Here is a 23,592-nt window from a genome sequence, read left to right on the forward strand (position 1 = left end):
AGTTATTTAAAGGTTTTAATGCAATTATGCATGTTGATATATTCCTAACATTATAGGGCATATTTGTGTTCATTTGAGGTGTATTGGGTATAAAGGAAAGCAGTTTAGATTTTGGTTTTCTTTTCCATGGGAATTTCATGCCTTATTTGCTCATGGAAAATGAGGACAAAGGGGCAGGAAAGAAAATTCAGAATCCCATTATTTTCTAAACAAAATATGGATAGACTAGTATGCACATATTTATTGTTTTTTTAACAGCAATGAAGTAAAAAGTGGTATTTTCTAACAACATAAACCTTTAATTTTGAACATAAGTAATGGCAGTGAATATGCAATATCAAATAAACTGTCATTATACTACACGTCCCACCTGCGTTCCCTTAACATTGAACTCCATTATCCAGGATACTTAACTCCAGACCATAAATGGACCAATCAGCCTTTGAATCTGCACCAGCTACTAATAAGTTCATAACTTGTCTGTTATCTCAACAGTACCTTCTTGCTTTACCCCACTTTCCCTTGATTCTGATGGTATCCACAATCTGTGGATGCCTGTCCTGATCATATTGCATAATCAAATATCCATGGGACTCAAGGATTCTAAAGAGTCCCACTACGATAATCAACAAATCAATCACCTCTGACTAAATTCAAAAGTGACTCCTTACTTCCTCAAACTCCAGAAAAGGATTAGAAAATCCAACTGTCAGAGCTCAGTGCAGCATGGGATTCAAAGTTCAAAGTATATTTATTATCAAAGTATGTGTGCTATATATAACCTTGAGGTTTGTGTCCTTACAGACAGCCACAAAACAGAAAGAACCCAATAAACAAGGGCTGTCAAACTCCCAATGTGCAGCAAAAGAAATTGCGTAAACAATAAAAGCAAGCAACATTCGGAATTGCAAAAGTGAGTCTGCAGCCACGAAGCCATCACTGCTGCTGATCTGGGAGCCCGTTAGTTGCAGGACACAGCCTCAGTTTAGCACAGAGATGCGTAAACCTTGCAGAGCAGCAGAGTGAACACTGCCTCGTCCCTTTCACCGGCCTCTGCACTCTGACCTCCTCAACCACACAGACCAGGGAATCACCCAACAAAGGTTAATCTCCGCAAATCTCCGAGTCAATATGTTCAGGACAGGGAGAAAAGACTAATTCTAAATGTAAAATAAAATCAATACCTGTGTGAAATTCCAAACATCGGGGCATCAAGACAAGGAAAGGAACATAGATCAAGTAAAAAATATCAAATCCTCTATCAAATTTGATTGAATATCGAATTAGGATATCAGCATTTGTTTTTTACAGTGAACTCTTTCACAGTGAGAGAAAATGAGTTCTTTCACATTAATTTATGCCATCAGGAAATTTGTTACCAGTTCAGACTGGCTTACCTGCGCCGCAGACTGACCATCCAGTTAAACATTCTGGGTTTCGCTGGAAATCCATGCACTATCCTTAGTCCCATCTTTGGTGGAAGGCATTTGCCATTGTATGCCGACTGATCTGGGAAGAGAGAAGAGTTTTATATTAACCCTTGGGATTGACATAAATTGCTGAAACTTATATTGCACATTGCTGATCTGTGATGGATATTCACTGTCCAGGCAACACACACAAAACGCTGGAGGAACTCAGCAGACCGGGCAGCATCTATGGAAAAGAGCAAACAGTCGACATTTTGGGATTTTGTGTGTGTTGCTTGGATATCCAGCATCTGTAGGTTTTCTCTTGTTTATTCACTGGGGGGGGGGACTGTTTGCCAAGCTCAGGTTTCTAACATAGCAGCTGACACTTGCAGGGATCAAAGAGCTGGTTTTGAGTAGGTTGACCTTCCAACCAATATTTTTTACTCAGCTTCTTGTTGTAAACAGAAGCCAGTCTTTAAATCTTAATGTAAATGGAAAGCAAAATTTAGACTGAAGTTAAAAAGATAGTTTTGCAAACAAACAGCGCTGCCTGTAGAGCACAGACTGGTGGCCCACAGCACAAGGCTAATTGATTAAGAGATGCGGTGTAAGCCAAGGGGTTGTGTTAATTAGTCCTGCATCAATCCAGAAAACATTGGCTATGTTATTGAGTTCAAGGAATTTTGCAGACCAAATTCTGCTCAAACTGTAGGCTTTTGAATTAACATGAAGCAAAAACTATCACTTTGCACATCAAGTTGCTGATCTACCAATGGTGGGAAGATTTGTGTACACAGCAGTAATTGTGGGCATCTGGGAAATCTGTCCCCAGAAGCTTTTAGGCAACCTGCATGAAAAGGTACCTGAAAACAAAATCATGTTTGTGAAGTCGTCCAAGATCCCGATGAAGGGTCTCGGCCCGGAATGTCGACTGTTTACTCTCTTCCCTAGATGCTGCCTGGCCTGCTGAGTTCCTCCGGCGTCTTGTATGTGTTGCCAACATTTTGAAGTAACCCCTCTCCCCCACAAGCCATTACATTATTACAGTTGTTCAAATGAACTGCATACTATTTTGCTGCATCTGTATTTCAAAGCTCTACACATATTTCTGCTCAAATTTCTGAATCAGATGCTCTATAAAGAGAAAATAAGTTTGAATAAAGAATATCGAAAGCAGCTATTGACATGTAGGAAGTCCTGAACTCCAGCAGAGATGGAGGGTCCTTCATTGGGGCCCTAAATGCCAGTCGCGTAACCGGCAGTAAGTAAAGAATATCAGAAGATAAAGAAAGAACATTTTTCAGAGTTATCAAACAAGGTATTGGTCTATAGTGGGAGGTGACGATAATAATAATTTTCAACAAAATTCAAAAGCAGCAAGGAGGCAGGAAATGTGTGAAGATTCTGCTCAAGATGTAGGCTTTTGAATGAACATGAAGCAATAGGTTTCTTAGTAGACATGAGATCTGAGCAAAGAAACTAAGTCAAAATATTTACAATAAAACACTCATGGACAAGGTGAACTTTATTTGGTTGATTGCCCAGCTTGGCAAAATGTTTGCAGACATTTTGGCTCCAATTGAGAAGCCATCATTGGAACTGAAACATCTACAAATATTTTGCCAAGCTTGGTGATCAACCAAACTTCCAAATACCAACCTGAGCTACCAATATTCTGCAATATTTCAAACAAACTTACTTGTTGAGGGCTTGTTGACTCTTCTCTCACCTGCATAGAAAGGACACCAAAGTTAATTTTTCTTGAATCAAGAGAATAAAAGCCAATATGATAAATATGAAGAACGAAAAAGCAGTTTGAGGAACTTCATGAAATCAGATAAGATTCATCCACCCTGGATCATTTCAATTTTATTAAATGTCTTGCTAAGACTACATTGATTCAAAAAGGGGCATTCAAAATAAACTATGTTTTGATTACATAAATTGCAGTGAGAGTCCAATTAAAGTAAGCTGCAAGTTTCAAGAAGCAATATATCATAGATTCAATGAGTATGCATGAATGCAAATAATCTTAGTGAACTGTTTGTAATCCTCCATTAAAGGTGACCAAAACATCAGATTTATTCCATATCAATGCCAAAAATTCTTGCTTAGTTTTTATATCTGCAGCTGCATATGAGAATGTCTTCTTGGAGAAGTATGAAAATCTGTTTAGACAGGGAGCCATAATTAGTTTATAAAAGTCATAAATAAAAGATTAATGGATCTTAAAACATTTGTCAACTCAAGCTTGAGAATTCAAAGTTAGGAGCACTAAACATTTAGAACAGACTTGAAATGAACATATTAGCATGCTCTCATTTGGGCTTAGAAAAATGGAAATGATCAGGTTAATTAAAATAGATGCCTTTTTCTGTTCCGTAGTTTTGGTGTATATATGTTCAGTTACTGCTAATGTGCATTAGCCGTTATATTCAACTATTTTAATGGTAATGGATCACTATTACCTTAAACTTCAAAAGAAAACTATGTCATATGTTTAGGATAGCAATACCTGAGCTCAGTTTAGAGAGAATAAAGATAAAAGACACAATAAAGATCCACTCTATCCTTGCGGACTGAATTCACATACTGCACATATGCTCACGAAGAGCCCAACTACGCGACAGAGCTGTACACATGCGCTGAAACGTTCCAAAGTGCACCTCTATGCAGACATGGTGCATTTATGGCAGCCTAGTTAGAACCCATCAGCAGAATAGTAATTGAATGAACTAAAGATCATTGAAACACCAAAGCAAAGTGAAATGTGTCATTTGCATCAACAACCAACACTGTTCAAGGATTGTGCTGGGGGCAGCCCACAAGTGTTCTCACGCTTCTAGCACCAACATAGCATGCCCACAGCTTACTAACCCTAACCTGTATGTCTTTGGAATGTGGGAGGAAACCAGAGCACTAAGAGGAAACCCACACAGTCACAGGGAGAACATACAAGCTCTTTGCGGTCAGTATCTGATTGCTGGTGCTGTACATTGTTACAGCATAAGCTGTAACGTTACAGCTACTCTACTGTGCCATCTCCTTCAGCACTATTAAAGCAAATGCACTAACCCTAAAATGTATCTCAATATTTAAACTGTAGGATATCAAATGCATGAAGTAGTGTCAGACACACACACACACACACACACACACGTAAAAATAAAGCTAGATTATCAGAGTCTTGTTCAGAACAATGGATCCTGACACCCAACTCTTGATCATCGTTGCTGCTGAGCAACAGTTTATAGAAGGTGGACTTCACACTATCTGGTCTTAGAAGATCAGGTACTTACAGGGTTCGATAGCACAGTAGTCCCAAGGAGTGAAACGATCATTGGTGTAACACCAGGGGCCATGCAGGTCTCCGTCCGGATTGCGACAGTAATTCTGCACCAAATTTGCAGGATGAGTGTACGCAATGGATCTGCACACAAGTGAAAAACAGCAGTTACAGAATGAGGACTCTTCTCCAAGCAAACATACCAACATGAGATTAAAGTCACAATTATTAATCATTAAAGATCATATAGTGTGTGCTCTACTGCCTAGTGACGGGTTAGAGGGTAGTGAATAAGCAAATTGATTGAAAATGTGAAATAGAAACCTTCCAATGATATATTACGATCATTGACAAGCACCTCTCCAGTGCTACAGAATTACACAGCATAGTGGGAATACCAGCAATGCAAATCAGAGTGGGATGAATTAGGAAACTTCTACCCTGGTTGTAAAGGAGTAGGCGTGAGGAGAAGATGGTGGCGCGACACAGCACGTGTAGCCTCTCCGGTGAGGTGATATCGTAGTTGTAAGTAGGATGCCGTGCACAATTCTGATTTGATGAAGACAGATGTGAGAAGCAGAGGAACATCTGGAGAAATTTCTGAAATGCCCGGTTCGCTGCCACTGCTACTGTGCGATCGAGAATATCCGGAGGGAAGGCCCCAAAATCCCCGGCTTCGCCTGGTGCTGGCAACCAAGGCTGAGGTCGAAGCATTCGGCAGAGATGGTGCTTGGTGCTCAGTGTCAGAGGGCTGATCAGAGCTCGAAGCTTTCGGACGACTCAGAGTCGGACTGTGGTCGGGCATGGCAGGGAGAGTTTCCTTCCTTCTCCCATCTGCGTGAGATGTGGGACTTTCGAGAGACTTTGAACTTTTTTACTGTGCCATGGCCTGTTCTTCATCAAGTTATGGTATTGTTGCACTGTTGTAACTATATGTTATAATTATGTGGTTTTTGTTAGTTTTTCAGTCTTGATCTGTCCTGTGTTTCTGTGATATCACACCGGAGGAATATTGTATCATTTTTTAATGCATGCATTACTAAATGACAATAATCTGATCCTCAGCCTTAGATTATGGCTCACTACTGTGGCAACCAGTCACACATTTACAGTGCTTAAATTGTTTTTGGATTTGTACAATGTTGATTCAGCAGTGGAGTTGGTACAAGATTTAACGGCTCCCTAATACATCTGAAAAAGCAGCACAACAGCTACACACTGCAAGGATTCAGACTTCTTTGCAAACAATTGTTCAGGGTAGAATATGTTTGGGAAATGAATGGGCATGCTGGTAATAGATCAATGGAATATTTAAAACAAGATGTTTGCTCTTCAGAAAGAAGAGTGTGGAAGTATTTAGAAATAATGAAGAAAAATGGTAATCAATCTATTGTGTAAGTTTTGCAAATTACACCATCATCCAAGTCACTGCTACCTTTAATCAGTTAAGTGTTGAAGCAATCTTTCAATAGCATTGTAAGCTTCACTCAAAATAATCAGCAGAAACAAACCCGTATTTTACTAAGTTTAGAAATAAAAATTGTCGGCTGGAGTGGGTAATATCAATGACGAATGTGGAGAATACAAGAACATGGTAAAGGTTGACACTTACTTTTGGAACAGAATAAATGTTAATTCATGGTTAAACCACAGAATGCAGATTGTTAAATGGGCTTATTACTGTCCGGTAAACCAGGGTACTGAGCTTGTCCTGCGTACTATCATACAGATTAATTTATTGCAACAGTACATCAAGGTAGTACTAGGCAAAATGCTAATACTACCGAATGAAGTGTTACAGTTACAGAGAAAATACAGGTAGACTGCAAGGTGCAAAGTTATAACAAGATAGATTGTGAGGTCAAGAGTCCACTTTATCATCCTATTAGTAGTCTTATAATAGTAAGATAAAAGCTGTCCTTCATCCTGGTGGTACATTTCAAAGTTTTTTTTTAATCTTCTGCCTGATAGGGAAGGAGGAGAGGTAGAAGAAAGAACACCTGGGGTCTTTGATTATGCTGATAGCTCTACTGAAGTCATATCTCAATTTCCTGTGTTACGTACCCTGTAACTGGGTTGCCAAACCAGCAGAAATGGACCACTTAGTCGGAGTCTGGATTACTGGAACTAAGAAAGTTTTATTAAAGAAATAAGTAACACAGTACTCTAATAGTAAGGATATAAATGCAACAGGTTAGCAATGATAAAACACACATGTACACAGAACTAGGATAATAGGAGTCAATCAAGCTCTATCGCAGTCTAGGGGTAAAATTATCAGTCTCAAGTGACACAGAGTTCAGTTCAGTTTAGTTCAGTTCGCAGTAATCGCTGCTGTGCCATTGGGGAGAGAGAGAGAGAGCGAATGATGATATTCAAATCAGATTCAAACAGATCTTTGATATTCCTCGCAGTTAGTTTTCGGGCGAGCCGTTTGTAATGTCTTCTGAGGTCACCGACTGTGACTCCTCCATTCCGGATACGATTGTTCTTCTGCGATGAACCCGGCACCCAGGCAAGGGCGGACACACACACCAGGTTCCCGCCGATCGTACCTTTCCACCCCGTGCGACTATGGTCGGTCCCGCGACCAGACCTCCAAAACTCCCACCAACTTGTGGGGGGGGGGGGGCACACCACACTTCCAGGGTCTCGTTATCTTGTGATCTCATGGTGTGTGTCATGCCTTAGCGAACCTGTCCCTTTTATCCCCCTGCTGGGGTATCGCCTGTCCATCAAACTTCAACCAGTTCAGGTTCAAAGCAACCGGTCTGACAATACTCGGAATTGTGTCTCTTTTCGTTAATCTCTCTCGTCTCTCATATTAGCATTTTGAATGTTTCCCCATTGTCTCTCTTATCGGCATCAATCTTCTGATAACTTGGTCTTTTGTCACACCTGTAAAGGTCAGCATCATCTGATTTGAATGCTGCAATCCTAGACTTCAGTATAGAATGGATCACTCGTGGTTTACTGTTTGGGAATACCTGGATTGTCCTTTTTGGTACACAATCATCAACATACTTGTAATAAACGTTATGATAATGACATACTCATCTAGGCTGCTTGCTGAGTCTTTGTACATGGACCAGTCTACTAATTCAAAACAGCCATGTAAAATCTCACTTGTTTCCTCAGAGCAGTGCTGTATGACTTCCCGTATGGATGCTCATGTTTCAGCTTCTCCCTGTATACAGGGAGAGGAGGCACAGCCTGGTGGTCTAACTTACCGAAGTGTGGACAAGGGATGGCTTGGTAGGCATCTTTGATGGTCAAGGGTGTTTGGACCCTTGGTGGGACAAGAACCATGTTGGTAGTACTTTGGTAACGTGCTCTTGAAGTTGGCTTGGTTGACGTCACCAGCAAAGACGAAGGGGGCCTCAGATTATTCCGTTTCAAGGCTGTTGAGCACAGAATGCAGGATTCACATCTAACTGGGATGGAAATATAGACTACTGTCAGGATAGCTGAAGTGAACTCCTGTGGCAGGGAGTATGGGCGACACATTGGATATTCCATGCTGACTGAGCAGAAGCTCATCAGGACCATCACATCTCAGCACCATGAGGTTTAATTAGGAAACACACCTAATCAAACTTGGCTCAAGGATGTCGTACAGTCCATCTGGTGAATTCAGAAGATCTCCGTTTGAGTGCAGCAGTCACGTGAAGCAGGTGTAAGCCATGTTTACATGAGATAGATCACACAGCAGTTCCGCTGTTCTCGTTGGTAGATCAGCTTTGTTCTCAATGGCCAGAATATTAGCTAGTAGTCAGCTGGAGAAATGGAGGGAGGACTTGATCTCACACTATTTCTGCCAGTCCTGCAATACAAACTGAGGTAAGTAGCTGTGATGTAGCTTCCGAGGTCAGTGGAGTCAGCTGCACTGGGAGGTTAACTACAAACCTGGAAGTCCTTCAGTGGATTGATCAGGACAAGAAAGCAAGTGGATTCTTCTAGGCAGATCTGGATTTAGTTTGCCTGCAAGGCAACCTGTTGTTCCCGGATGTATCTGAAATGCTTATTAATTGCCAGCGCTGTGTGTGGACATTTGTGTGGGTGGGTAGTGTGTGTGATTCATCATTCTAAATATTGGATAGTGGGGCACACTGTTCCTTTGCTTTCCCCAAATCCACAGCTCTCAGAATTGTTTCTCTTACCTTTCGGAGTCCTGACTGTGGTTTTTCCATGGTGCACACGATAGGCCAATCCTAGTTTTAGCCACAGTTCCTGTGTAAGTTGTTCCATTTCCTTGGTAACACTCTGCACAAAAAAGAAAACATGAAGTAAATCTTCAGATATCAGATTGAATTCTCATCTTATCTTAATCTTTCTTTTCAACATCTTTCCCATATTTTCTTCCTTTATCTATTTCTCTTAAAGCCATTGACTCAGAAAGCATGTAATTTCACAAGGACTACTTCATCCAGACTGTCTCAATGTGCAGACAACACAATAAGGCAACACAGCACAGCTGTGCAAAACATTCATTGTCCATTTCTTCTACCTGAAGTATCTAAAATCCTATTTATATCTTCGGAAAATTTTCCCTGAAATTTAGTCTTCATTCATACTGTGGGAAATTCCAAACGAACATTGAGCTATTGCCAGTTTTCACTGGTCAACAAGGTCCTGCATTGGAACTTGTGCGCTTTGGACCTTCCAAGCTAATGTGAGGTTTCGACAAATCTCTGCTGATGTTAGCTGCTGGTTTCAGAAATGCTGAAGAAAACCTCAGCAGAAAGCCATTGGCTGCACTCTAGTTCTACAAGCCACTCTCAGACGCTGATTGCCACATGCAACATGATGCCAGCACGCACTGGAGCTTGTGCACAGGAACGCATATGGGTCTGTTCAGTCCATCTTATATTCATGGTTTTGTGTTTTTATTTTATTTATTTAGAGATTCGGCACAGTTACAGACCCTTGCAGATCAATGCTGCTCAATTACACCAATGTCAACAATTAACTTGCAAACCTGCACATTTTTGGATTGCAGGAGGAAACTGGTGCACTGGGCAAATGTACAAACTCCGTGCAGACAGCAGCAGGATTGAAACCAGACCTCTAGCTTTGTAATAACATTATGCTGACCACTGTGCTACTGCATCATACGACTGAAGATAATTGCAGTCGCTGTCAAAAGGTGAAAAGGCACACTACATTGAGGGAAAGACAGTAACTCAAATCCAATACATGGAAAGGTTCGTTTAAACAGTAACTCAAATCCAACACATACACCTCCACATTTAGAAATACCCTAATTTATACTTGAAAGAAATTTTTTTAGGATAATTTAAAATCAAGAGAGCCACTTGCCAACCTTACCTTCAGAAGGGGGAGTCTCTTTCTCGCATCGTGGTATATGAAAACAGTAGGCTATTCGAATTTCAGGATCTGTAGTGAAACACCAGGGGGCTTCCGCTCCATCAGGATTCCTACAGTAATTTTTGTTCAGGTCTCTGTGGAACAATCATGAGCGAATATTACAGGAACGCTGAGACTTGGATAATGGAAAAGCCTGACCTCTTACCCCATACAACATTACAAAATATGACATTCATGTTGAAAAACACTTGTAACTCAATATACAAGATCTAAGTAATTAATATATTCAAATGCCCAAGATCTATGATACATTTGCCACTAAATTCCGAGCTCTGTGTTATGTTATCATAATTAATAGAATTTGGAGCACACTGAGAGCCAACAGTCCTACACTATAGTATCGGATGAGCAAAACACAGTCCTGGATTGCAATGTCTAACATCCTCTCATTGTGGATACAGAAAGAGTGAAGAACAATACAACCTCCCTGAACCTACCACAGAAAGTAAATAGCAATCTTCATTTGTCAAGTTATTGAGAATAATTCTCCTTTACTGGAGGTATTTTCCCCATTGTATTCACATGTATTCTGTCTTATTCACTGCCCTCATGAGGAAAGGTTAATGCTGTTCTCTGCTCATCAAACTCTATCCTCTTCTTAATCCAGTGTACGTCCAACTTGTCGTTAACTCAGTTTTATTGTCCTTGATTAATTAAATGCTAACTTTTGTCAAAACTCTGATTTTTGTCAATTCTGATTTGATGGAGTCAGACGTGAGAGCACGGAGGAACATCTGGAAAACTTCTGAAATGCCCGCTTCGCTGACGCTGCTACTGTGTGGTAACCGGAACCTCCGGAACTGAAGGCCCCAAAACCTTGGCTTTGCGTGTTTCAGCGGCCAGGGAGAGGTCGAAGGCGCTGGGCAGAGGATGGCACTCGGGAGGCTGTATCGGAGAGGCTGGTCAGAAGCTCGAAGTTTTCGGACGGACGGACTCAGTGTCGGCTGGGGTCAGCCGCTTCCAAGGTATCGGCAAGTTGACGGTGCCTGGAGGTTTACAGCAGGGACTTTCTCTCTTTTGCTGCCTGTTATCGGGGACTCGGGAGTCGATCGACTCGGGACTTTGAGACTTTTTTTTTTTACTGTGCCCATGGTCTGTTCTTTATCAAATTATGGTATTGCTTTGCACTGCTGTAACTATATGTTATAATTATGTGGTTCTGTCAGTGTTAGTCTTTGGTTTGTCCTTTTTTCTATGATATCACTCCGGAGAAACGTTGTGTCATTTCTTAATGCATGTATGCATTTCTAAATGACAATAAAAGAGGACCGAGTGTTCTCATAAACTAAAAAAAAATCTAAAGCTTTATCCTGGGATAAGGGATTTCATATTTTAAGGAATCAAGTAATCAGGTGTTTATTCATTTTATTGCCAACATCAAAACTGAGCAAGCTTGATTCCTTGCATTAGTGCAGCTAACGGTGTGATTGGTTGCAGTCTGCTTCCAAAATTCTATTAAATTTTGATCTTAATCTTCTCATTTGCTGCTGTAAGACGTGAAGGACACACATTAATAAGGTTTGCAACCACAACCACAAGGCTGGCATGTTAAATAACGATTATCAACAATGATAAGTCATTCTCAGATGGACGATGGAACTGACTCAATGGGCCGAATGGTTGAATTCTGTTCCTACGTCTAATGGTCTTAAGGTCTAAATTGACTTCACTGAAGCAGAATGCCAGAATCAAAACTGGTTTTCTGTTAGTGCTGCTACATCACTGTTCCAGGGATCTATGTTCAATCTTGGCCTTGGGTTCACATTGTCTCTATGTTTGATTGGGATTCCCACGGGAGGTGTGAAGTGGTTTGAGGGCTTCAGTTTCCTTTTCCTAAGACATGATGGAGATTGGCCTCAGTAATTTATCAGCATGTATAGGTTAATGGCAAAGAAAAAGAATTAAATGGGATGTGCAAGAGAGAATAACTTGCAGTTAAGAACTTGGAGTACTGCGTGCTGTTTAGGTGACCCTGATTTTATTGAATGAGTTCAGGAAGGATTTTCCAGGATGCTTCCTGGATTTGCAAGCCTGAGTTACAAGTAGAGGTATTTTTTTATTCCCTGGATTGTAGGAAATTCAGGGCTGGAGGGGTGACCAGATAGAGGTATACAAGATCATGAGGGACATAGACAAGATGAAAACACATGATCTTTCTCCGCCAAGGAAAAGATACTAAAAACAAGAGGACAACACACACAAAATGCTGGTGGAACACAGCAGGCCAGACAGCATCCATAGGCAAAAACACAGTCGACGTTTCGGGCCGAGACCCTTCGTCAGGACTAACTGAAAGAAGAGATAGTTAGTGATTTGAAAGTGGGACGGGAAGGGGGAGATCTGAAATGATAGGAGAAGACAGGAGGGGGAGGGATAGAGCTAAAAGCTGGAAAGTTGGGCAAAGGTTTAAGGTCAATGGAGAATATTTTAAAAGGGAAATCAGGGATAGCTATTTCATGCAAAGGGTGGAGCATATTTGGAATGAGCTTCCAGAAACGGTGGTTGAGGCAGGCACATTGACAACATTTAAAAGACATTTAGATGAATAAGGGGATAAGAGAGGTTTTGAGAATTATGGACCAAACCAAATGAGACTAGTTTGCTGGCAACACAGTCAGAATGGACGAGCTGGGCTGAAAGGTCTGTTTCGATGTTGTATCACACTACAACTCCAAGTATGGCAAATGGGACTAATGGATTCCTCCCCAAGAGCTAGCATGGATCCAATAGGTCAAATGGCCAGCTTCACTGGTGCTATAAGTATAGTATTAAAAATAAGTTCTTAATAGTTCTTAGATTTAAGAGAAGAAAGGAATAAATATATATGGTGACCGAGTTGGACAATGGGAGAAGGACTCTTGTAGAATATAAATACTGAAGTTGACCAGATGAGCTGAATGGCTTATACATTCTTTCCAACTTTTTGTTGAAAGCAATTATCTCATAAAAATATATTATGTGGAGAAAAAAAACCCCACACCATATGGAAAATATTACTAACTCATAAAAGGGAAAGAAAGAAGTATACACCTGGCTTATAAAACCTCAGCTGAAGCCTGGATTACTCACTTGCACTTATAGTCCTCAGGAATGAAAGTGTGACGGTGAGGAGTCTGCGAATCCCACCGTTGGCAGGGGATTCCCGAAGGGGTGGTATTTACGGTTCCTCTATAACTCTCGCCAAGCCCCTTGAAACATTTTGTGGTCATCTCCGAATCATGGTCACAATTATGAACTGAAAAATTTCAAAGATATTTTTTTAGAAAGGGTCGTTTAGATAACTGAGTTGTTTTTGACACTTGGAAGTTACTACTGAGCTCACAATCCCAGCAAAGTACAGCGAGGAATAAACTGTCTTTGCCATTTAGCACTGGACATATTTCCCTCCTGATATTCAGGTCAATAAAATTAATTTCCAGCCCACAGTTTTCAGAGAAATGCTAAATTATATTCATGATGACAATTAAGTTCATAGATGTTCCTGCTCAAAATAAATAAACGTTTTAATCAGCAAATATCTTGAAATGATCTATTACATAAACTTAGAGATTAAGGAAGTGCACAAAGAAAGAAAAAAAACAAGTTGAGAAGCTTTGAACCGTCTCCTGCATTAGAAAAAGTCCCTGGAGTGATGGTGGTTTAATTAGATTCCCAAACGATTAGCTGAACTCCAAAGTTCAGTTTCTGAGTCATTTATGATCAGAGGAGGGGAAGGGCGATTTTGCAAATAACACATATTAGTCACACCAGACATCACTAAAAAGATCATTACCTCTGTGTTCAACTGCTAACAAATCAACGCAAGAGGTGCACTCACTACACCTTTCCCTCTCGGCTAGTGTAGAGTATAAAGGAAAATAACAATCACACTACTGTACTCAGAACTGAATGCTTTTAAAAGTTAGAGAAGTGACCAGCAAAGACCAGGGACTTCAGCATAAATTGGAGGGCAAGTAAGTGGGAAGCCAACTTCTCTTATTTTCTAGCAATAAAAAGAAAACAAATATTTACTCACCACATTCTTTAATTGCACAATATTCCCAAGGGGTCTTGGGGTCAAGCGTATAGCACCAGGGCTTAGCAAGGCCATTTGGATTTCGGCAGTAATTATCATCAAGCCCCTTATCAGGAAATCTGCATAGTAAAAACAGTTGTAATGGCTGATTTGAATTATTCTCATTGCAATAGAGAAACAAAAATCAAATTCAAACTGGCCCAAGAAGTTCCATGTATCCCAAGAAGAGGGAGTGTTCTACAAAACTGACAAATATTTTGGAACATAACAACCGCACAATTATTCTATGAAGAATTATTATAGTTATGTAACACTGCCATTTCAGGCAAACGATGGAAATGATAAGCACATTCAGCTTTCATGCAAATCTCCATGATCATGGGTCCATTGCAAAATTATAACAGCAAGTACACCAGCCTGAGATTTTTTTTTTCCCCATCCAAGTTAACCATCCTCAAGATTTCCATTACGCCAGATCAAGGGAAGTTTTCTGAACACTCTTGACAGAAGCTGTAGAGCCCATTCCAGGTGAATTCTTCCACTCAGTCCGAGTTCAAAGTACTGGAGCCCTTATTTATTTGTTAATTTGAATTCTGCAAGTTGGCATTAAATAGCACTTAATGGCTAGCAAAGTGGATCAACTTAGCTGAGTCATTTAAAACACTTTGTTTGATGAAGAAGTGTGAGACAGCAAGCGTCCTTGCACTACTCTGTCCCTCACCGTTCAGGGCTGAATCTGTGTCGATGCGGCTCTTGCAGGTCCCAACGCTGACATTCCTTTCCAGACACTGTGTGGTCCATGGGTCCTCTGTAACTTTCCCCATTACACATCATGCATTCAACTAAATATCAAAACAGGACAATTCTTAAAAAGAGGTTTTAACATGTTCATCAGTGATGACATGTAAATCAAAGAAGGCATGAAAAGGCTGAAGTTGAATGAATATTTATGAGCAAGGTTGTTTCCTCTCATAGTACACGATAAATATCACACAAGGCAAAGCCAAAAGTATGAGATACACATTTTAACTACAGATCTCTTAATTTCACTGAACCAATTCTGCAAACCATATTTAAATCCAGAATTTTAACATTTATGGAAAATAGTTTCATAATATCTGAGCACTTCAAGAGACCATGTTACCTTCTGAACATTGCGGAATGGCACAGCTCTCCGCCCGAATCGTTGGATCCGTTGTAAAGCACCATGGGCCTCCTTCATCGCCTTTTGGATTCCTGCAATAGTTCTCCTGCAGCTTCTTATTCCATTTATTTGAAGGCAAGAACCTAGTAAAGCAGATAAAATTTGGATCCAGTCAAAGATATATGCAGCCCATATCCAATCTAAAAAAAATTATAAAATATATTGAATTTCAAAGTGTGCAACCAGATAAATTTAACATCATCTGGACTTTATCAATTTCCTTTTCCTTTCTCCTCTCAGAACATGCTTTTAATCTAGTTCATTCGGGTGTAATAAAATGTCATCTAGTTTAAGATTGAAAAATCTCAGTTCAGTTCCATGAATTGAATCAACAGCACAGAAGATGCTGGATTTGGTCATAATTAACATGTCTATTCAATGACACCAATGAAAAATGAATGACTTATTACCGGGTTTTACTCTGCATTTGATCACACAATATGTCCTAAAAGGAGAATGACACCAACATCTAATTCAGCCTAGATATTCTTCAACCAAGTGCAATCGATAAGGATAAGAAACTCTGCATTGAAAAAAGATTGCACTTATCCTTTTCCATTTTCTGAAAGCTCAAAACACCAATCTAAATGGCAAGCATTATATTTGCTGCATCTTAGTTAGTCAGAATTACACATCTCTATCTTCGTTCATCTTCTCATTGCTACTACCAAGGAGGAGGTTTAGGAGCCTGAAGGCACACACTCAACATCTCAGGGAAAGCTTTTTCCACTCCGCCATCTGATTTCTGAATGGACAATGAACCCATGTACACTACCTCACAATTTTTTTCCCTTTCTCTTTGCACTATTTATTTAATTACCAGTGACATTAAACATAGTTTTGATTGGAAATCATCTTTAAGTATTAAGATTAAATTAAAAATTATTACAGCACCAGTTTGATATCCATGTGCTCACTAAACCACCATGGGGTGGGGTAAGGAGTAGGATAAGGTAAAGTAATCGCCTTTATTAATTGAGGAATTGAGTTCCGAAGTCAGGAGGTTGTGTTGTAGCTTTATAAAACCTTAGTTAAGCCATTTCTGGAGGATTGCATTCAGTTCTGTTGCCCTCATATTTGAACGACATTGAGACTTCAGAGAGGGTGCAGAAGATGTTTATCAACATGCTGCTCGGATTAGAGGTTAGACAACCTTAGGTTATTTTGTCTGGAGTAGTGGATGCTGAGGGGAGACCTGACAGTGGATTATAAAGATTATGAGAGGCATGGATTGAGTATATAGCCATTATCTTTTAATTTCCCTCAAGGTTGAAATGTCTAATACCAAAGGATATGCATTTAAGGTGAGAAGGGTTGAGGTTCAAAGGAGATATGTGAGTATAGTCTCCATCACATGCCCCACCCACCCCCTGCAGAGAGTAGAGTATTTTCTGCTTGGAATGAGCTGCCTGAGGTTGTGGTGGTGGCAAAGATGATAGGGGTATTCAAAAGGCATGAATGTGCAGGAAATGAAGGGATGTAGGCATTAGTTGAGGAGAAGGAATTAGATTAGTTGGACATTAGGTTGCTAATGTAATAGGTTTAGCAGAACAGTGGGATGAAGGTCCTGTTCCTGTTTTGTACTGTTCTATAAAAGAGGAAAAAATCCACTTGTAACTTTTGTTTCTAAAAATGGACAAAGTACATGTAGGGTTTTGAACAAAACATTAACCATACCTCTATCTCGACAGATTCTGAACTCCTCCAACATTTTGTTTTTTGTAATAAAACTAGATTCTGAAACCTGGTTTAGATTTCAGTCAAATTCAGACTGGGAGAAACAACTACATGAACAATAATTAGTAATTTACTTGAAACAAGACCTGTAAATGCACGGTTCTAAGCATAAAAGAAATACATTTATACTGAAAGGAGTGAATCTAAGAATTGTGCAGGTGACACGGGTCAAAAATATCCACATCTTTTTGAAGTATGCAAAGAGCATTAAAAATGTGGTTACAAAGCATATTTCTTTTAATGGATAAAGGGTTGTTACTTGAACATTCTGACAAAATCCCTGAGAATGTCTCAAGATGGATATTTATCATGTTTTCAATAAGTGCTGATCAGCTTACGAAGTAATTTTGTGAGTGAAACTAAAGCTTATGCATTTCCTTTACATTTCCTTAGAAAAGCCATAAAAAATGTCAGAACATCTGCAAGTTACTAATCTTCGAAGAACAAGAGCATTCTTTTGTGAGTGATAAGAAGTATATTGGAAGAATCAAAGGTTTAGCTTCAATTACCTCCCTAGGGACTGATAAGTCAATAACATATATGTAGGAGGACTGAAATCTTTGTTAAACAATTAATGAAAAGTACATTTCTCTTTTTGGAAGATTTCTTAACATAACCCAAGAATTAAAAACGATTTTTCTACACATAGTTTCATATTCATGATAGTTTGTAATCTTTCCATGTAGCCAATTATTTTTTTCTTAATTCTTTTCTGCTATTGTCACAGTTTTCCAACAAGAACACATTTAATCAGTGAAGTCAAAGCAATTGGTGTCCTTTAATTGGTGAGATTTTGGAAGGTTGAACGAGCAGAAGAAAGTAGAGTAAAAAAGGTCAGTAACTAAGTAAGATCTTAAAACACTGCACATTGTAAAACAAAAGAAATAGAAAGTCCCTAGGTGTGTAACTGTTAAGCACATTCACAACCTTGTCAAATGAACATAAACATGGTGGGGATAGCTCCTTTGGAACAGTTGCCATTAATGAAATAAATAACATATTTCAAGTCCGAGTATGCTTTTAAAAGTTACCGATGGTCATGTGGGATTGTCGAATTCCAGTACTGACAAGTTTGTCCACTTTCTGTCACTGACTTTGTACCCTGGTAGTTTTTTCCTTTCCCAATAATGCATTCTCTAATGAAATCTGCCAATAAAATTAGAATTCTGTTCATACCAAACACATAAATTAATACATCTCATCTAATGCAATATGTATTAAAGGAAGCATTTTTCTAAATGAAATACTTTCAAATGTACACAATGATAAGACGAGTACTGAGCCAGTATTCCCTTTCTTGCCAACGCTGCTTGACTACCCAATGCATAGAACAGACAAGGAGGAAGAATTTCAGCATCATAAGAAAAATCCCCTCACTTTACATCATGGTCAACATTCTTCAGATGATAAATTAAAGTAAGGGACCTTGTGAGGGAACGAGAGAACCAGCAAATTAGGTCTTGAAATCAAAATTATCTTTCAAATTTTAATGGATCCATCCCAAGCACATCTGAGTTTCTGCAGATTTCTTAAAAACAAAAGGGTTAATAGAATAAGTGTTAGGAATATAGAAATGAGAAATTAAGAAATCAATAATGGAAATTAAAGGAGGGTGAATAACTTAAACAAGAATTTTAATGGCTAAGTACACAAGTGACTAGGAATGCCTCATAGCTGCGAGAGCCTAGGTTCGAGCCCGAACTGGGCAACCGTCTGCCTGGAGTTTGCCTGTCCTCTGTAATCAAATCAATTTTGACTGAACGATCCACACACCTTCCCCTTCCAAAACCTGCTTATGAGAAAATTTGTTTACTGTGAATTATGCCTTCATTAGATTAATAGGCAAAGGGAGCTGCAGAGGATTAAGAAGCAGGAATGGCACTAATAGCTCTGCTCTGAACCAATATTGGGCAAATGGCTTCTGTGCCACACTAAGTTACAGAAAATTGTTTCACTGTGAGGGGAATTAAATATCAGTACTTCCATTATACAGACCAATGGTGAGACTTCACCTGAAACACTCTGCACAATCTTTTTCTCATTATTTAAATAAAGATACAGTTTCAATGAAAACTGTTCAGAAAAGGTTGATTAGACTGATACCTGAATGCATAAACGTGAGACATGCTGAACTTATATCTGCTCAGGTATAAGAGAGTGAGAGGCAACGATACGAGTCCTTAAAGAATCTTGACGTTACCGTTCAGGAGAGGATGCTTTCTCGCAAGAGAATGTAGAACTAACTTGTTACAGGTTCGGGAAGTGACATTTTCTCTCAGGGGTTATAACACCACTGAGAGAAAATATTTAGAACACTCTTCCACCACAGGATGAAGTGGGGAAGAGCAGGATGCTTGAAAGCGGACCGGACAATGAGGAGATGCCATCGAGAAGGCAGAGCAAAGCGAGAGTGAACCCGTAAGGCGGGTGGAAGAGAAAATGCTGGATAATCCGGAGTGCAAAGGGCAAAGTAAAGGTGCAGATTGGGCAAGATGAAGCTCAAGTGGATCTGGAAGGGATACAGTGACGTGTGAGCAAGCCGACATGAAGGCATGATGGCCGAGCACACCGCGTAGGGCTGAACCAGGAGCAGGGATAGACGGAGTGAGGGAGCAACTAGCCAAGGAATTCGGAAAAATTATAAGATGTGATTGACAGTTGACCGGGCACTACGAATAGATGCTGAGTGACAAGTCAGCTGACAAGGTTGGGTGAAGCAAGAACAGATTGAGTAAACCTGGAAGAGCTCAGGATTAGCAGGCGGCGGTGCATGGAGGCGGCACAGGGGCGGCAGGATGGCCCAACTGCATCTAGCAAACTGACCGGGCAGGGTGAAGCTCAGACAGATCTGAAGGGGGTAAACTAAGGTGTTGGGCAAGAAGACCTGAAAAGAGGAGTATGTTGCAGAGGCTTTGTTATGTATGAGTTTTCATGGATTCTAATGGATTTTTTTATCTTCCTGCAGGCACCTGCAAGAAAATGAATCTCAGGGTTGTATACGGTGTACACGATAATAGCTTTAAACTAGAGCAGATCTGAATGGGTAGCAGGATATACAGAACGAGGGGGCAAGGAACTGGGGAGTCACACCACAGATCAAGCGGAGAGATTAGAAGTGGACCAGACAACGTGAAGTGGTCATGGCAGGGAGGAGCAGAAAGGATGCAGCTAAATAGGATTCGTACAGTATGCACAAGGGCAACATGGACATGGTGGGCCGAATGGCCTTTTACTGAGCAACTGAAGCTCTGTTTCAGTCATTTTCAGTCAAAGAGGGTCTGAATGTTTTAAGGCAACGTTAGATAAATGAGGGTTGAAAGGTTGCCTGGGGTGAGGGTAGGAATTAGAATACAGACAACACACAATGCTGGAGGAACTCAGCAGGCCAGGCAGCATCTATAGAAAAGAGTAAACAGTCTACATTTCAGGCTGAGACTTTTTATCAGGACTGGAGAGAAAAAAAGAGGAGTCAGAGTTAGAAGATGGGGGGGAGGGGAGGAAGAAACATAAGGTGATAGGTCAAACCAGGAGGGGTGGGTGGTGAAGTAAAGAGCTGAGAAGTTGATAGGTGAAAGAGATACAGGGCAGGAGAAGGGGGGATCTGATAGGAGAGGACGGCAGGCCATGGACAAAAGAAAAGGAGGAGCACCGGAGGGAGGTGATGGGCAGGTAAGGAGATAGGATGAGCGAGGGAAAAGAGGAAGGGGAATGATGAAGCAAGGCTGGGGGTGCGGGGCAATACCAGAAGTTCGAGAAATCGATGCTCATGCCATCGGGTTGGAGGCTACGCAGACGGGATATATGGTGTTATTCTTCCAACCTGAGTGGGGCCTCATCGTGACAGCAGAGGAGGCCATGGACTGACATGTCAGAGCAGGAATGGGAAGTGCGATTAAAATGGGTGATCGCTGGGAGCTCCCGCTTCTTCTGGCGGAGAGAGTATAAGTGCTTGACGAAGTGGTCTTCCAATCTATGTCAGATCTCACCGATATACAGGAGGCCGCACCAGGAGCACCAGGTACAGTAGATGACCCCAACAGACTCACAGGTGAAGTGTACCTCACCAGGAAAGACTGTTTAGGGCCCTGAATTGTAGTGGGGCAGGTGTAGCACTTGTTCCACTTGCAAGGAAAAGTGCCAGGAGGGAGATCAGTGGGAAGGGATGATTGGACAAGGGAATTATGTAAGGAGCGAGTTCTGCAGAAAGCAGAGAGTGGGGTGTGGGGGGAGGAAAAGATGGACTTGCTGGCGGGATCCCATTGGAGAGGACGGAAGTTAAGGAGAATTATATGTTGGACGTGGAGACTGGTGGGGTGGTAGGTGAGGACAAGAGGAACCCTATGCCTGATGGAGTGGCAGGAAGATGGGCTGAGGGCAGACATGTGCAAAATGGAAGAGATGAGGTTGAGGCCAGCATTTATGGTGGAGGAAGGGAAGCCCCTTTCTTTGAAGAAGAATACAGAGTTACAATTACAGCACGATCAGCCATATTACTGAATGGCAGAGCAAGTCCTAGGCTACTCCAGCTCCTAATTTGCATGTTCCCGCCACCTCTCAATTAACAATTAGCCCTGTAAGTACATGCTTCCTAAATCATATCAGGCACTGCTTCAGTTTCGTTGACCTTACCTTTTCTCTCATACAGGTCACATTCTGAACTCTGCTTTCCTTTCACTCCTTTTGTTTTGCTGTTAAATGACAGCAGATGACATTTCTTCTCTGTCTTAACAAAGAAAAAAGCCCTGTAAACCAAAGCAGCAAGTTAGTCCCATTTTGCTTAGACCCATCACAGGACTAGAAGTAAACCACCTTCTGCCGAAGTGAAACTAGCTGCAAGGAGCAATAGAATTATCCGACCCAGATGCAGAACGCACAGACGAATAAACATAAGACACCAACGCTTAGTTGCAATAGTTTCACTCACACAAAATCATCTGAATAAGTCCCATTACTCTGGTGCAGAAGTATGTGCAATTTTAAGAAAAAAATTGTGTTTCATTCTATTCTTGCATCTGTGATCTTTTGAATTAGTGTTGGGATATCATACTGCAGTTGCACCAGGCATTGGTCAGCCTAACTTAACCTATTGTGAGCAGTTCTGGTCACCGCACTGCAGAAAAGATGTGGCAGCCCCAAAAAGCGCACGGCAGTGACGTTGCAGGATATTGTCTGAATGATAAAGCTTCAAGTGATTGTATAGACTAGGATTATTCTGACTCGAGTGCAGGAGCCCGCAACTGACTCACTGGTTTCCTGCCCAACTGACCACAAACAGTAAGGATAGGGAGCAACATCTCTGTCATGATTAATCTCAACACCATTGCCCCAGATAGCTATGCCTTTTGCCCCCTACTCAATTCCCCGTGCACTCGTGCTTTTATGGCAAGATTCTGCTCTAACTCCATTTAAAGTTTCCAAAAGATGGGCCACATCTCAGAGAACAATGAATTGCAGGACAGGAAGGAGATACAAAGCTGATTTACACGGTGTCATGACAACAACTTCTCCCTCAGTGTCAGCAGAACAAAAGAGCTGTCCATCACTTTCAGGAATGGGAGCTCTGCACATGCTTCTGTTTACAACAACAGTGCCGAGGGCAACGGGGTTGAGAGCATCAAATTCCTAGGAGTAAATATCACCAACAGCCTGTTCTGGTCCAAACACATAGATAACAGAAACTAGAAAGCTCACCAATGCCTTTACTTCTTCGGGAGGCTAAAGAAATTTGGCATTCTCCCTCACCAATTGTTATTGAAGCAGCATGGAAAGCATCCTATCTGGATATATCATTGCTTGATACGGCAACTGCTCTGCCTACGACTGCAAAGAGCTGCAGAGAGTCGTGGAATCAGCAGGCAAAAGGTCACTCAGGGGATCTCCTGCTCACTTTGCTCCTGGGTTGCCAAGCTGGTCCCTTACAGATCTGGGTGGCAGGTAGTGAAGAGCTCAGCTCGAGCCAATTGCCTGCCCCTCTCCCAGAGTTACATTTGTGCCAAGGTACTCTTGGAGAAGGAGCACACAGACTCAGTGGGCATAATGGGGGATTTCCAAGGACACCGAGCCTCTCAGGGATTCAAATATTGAAGCTGTAAATAGCTTATAAAGTCCTGATTATTCTATAGTGCCAGTTGTTGAATAAATTTATGTTTTAAAAAGGTTGTGGAAACAGTTCAGCACATTATAAAAACCAATCTCCCCTTCATGAACTTTGTGCACTTCTTGTTGCCTTGGTCAAGCAACCAATATAATCAAAGACCCTAACCATCATGGTCATTCTCTCTTCTCTCTGCTCCCATTGGGCAGAAGATACAAAAGCTTGAAATCATGTACCACTAGACTCAAGGACAGCCTCTACCCACTGTTATAAGACAATTGAACTATCCCTCAGTAAGACAGGACATCACAATCCACCCTGTTACCAACTGATACCTTATTGTTTGCCATAACTGTAACACTATATTCTGCATTCTGTTATTGTTTACCTAACACTACCTCATTGTTCTGTTGGAATGAAATGAACTGTATGGATCGTACCTCAGTATTTGTGACA

At 40.9% G+C, this 23,592-nt stretch overlaps 1 protein-coding gene across 2 annotated transcripts in view; it reads right to left on the reverse strand.

The window, feature by feature from the left end:
* LOC140186888 (hepatocyte growth factor-like) overlaps nucleotides 1-23,592 on the reverse strand; it is a 51,875-nt gene that overhangs the window by 19,713 nt on the left and 8,570 nt on the right. For both annotated transcript variants that reach the window (XM_072241613.1, XM_072241612.1), the window contains exons 3-13: nucleotides 21,672-21,784; nucleotides 18,074-18,188; nucleotides 15,246-15,388; nucleotides 14,823-14,943; nucleotides 14,102-14,220; nucleotides 13,156-13,321; nucleotides 10,027-10,160; nucleotides 8,859-8,961; nucleotides 4,712-4,842; nucleotides 3,112-3,141; nucleotides 1,398-1,509 (exon numbers count right to left, since the gene is read on the reverse strand). In XM_072241613.1, the coding sequence (XP_072097714.1) occupies nucleotides 1,398-1,509; nucleotides 3,112-3,141; nucleotides 4,712-4,842; nucleotides 8,859-8,961; nucleotides 10,027-10,160; nucleotides 13,156-13,321; nucleotides 14,102-14,220; nucleotides 14,823-14,943; nucleotides 15,246-15,388; nucleotides 18,074-18,188; nucleotides 21,672-21,784 (1,287 nt within the window). The remainder of the gene's footprint in view (nucleotides 1-1,397; nucleotides 1,510-3,111; nucleotides 3,142-4,711; nucleotides 4,843-8,858; nucleotides 8,962-10,026; nucleotides 10,161-13,155; nucleotides 13,322-14,101; nucleotides 14,221-14,822; nucleotides 14,944-15,245; nucleotides 15,389-18,073; nucleotides 18,189-21,671; nucleotides 21,785-23,592) is intronic.

This window comes from Mobula birostris, chromosome 23 (assembly GCF_030028105.1).
Source record: "Mobula birostris isolate sMobBir1 chromosome 23, sMobBir1.hap1, whole genome shotgun sequence".
NCBI classification, from domain to species: domain Eukaryota; kingdom Metazoa; phylum Chordata; class Chondrichthyes; order Myliobatiformes; family Myliobatidae; genus Mobula; species Mobula birostris.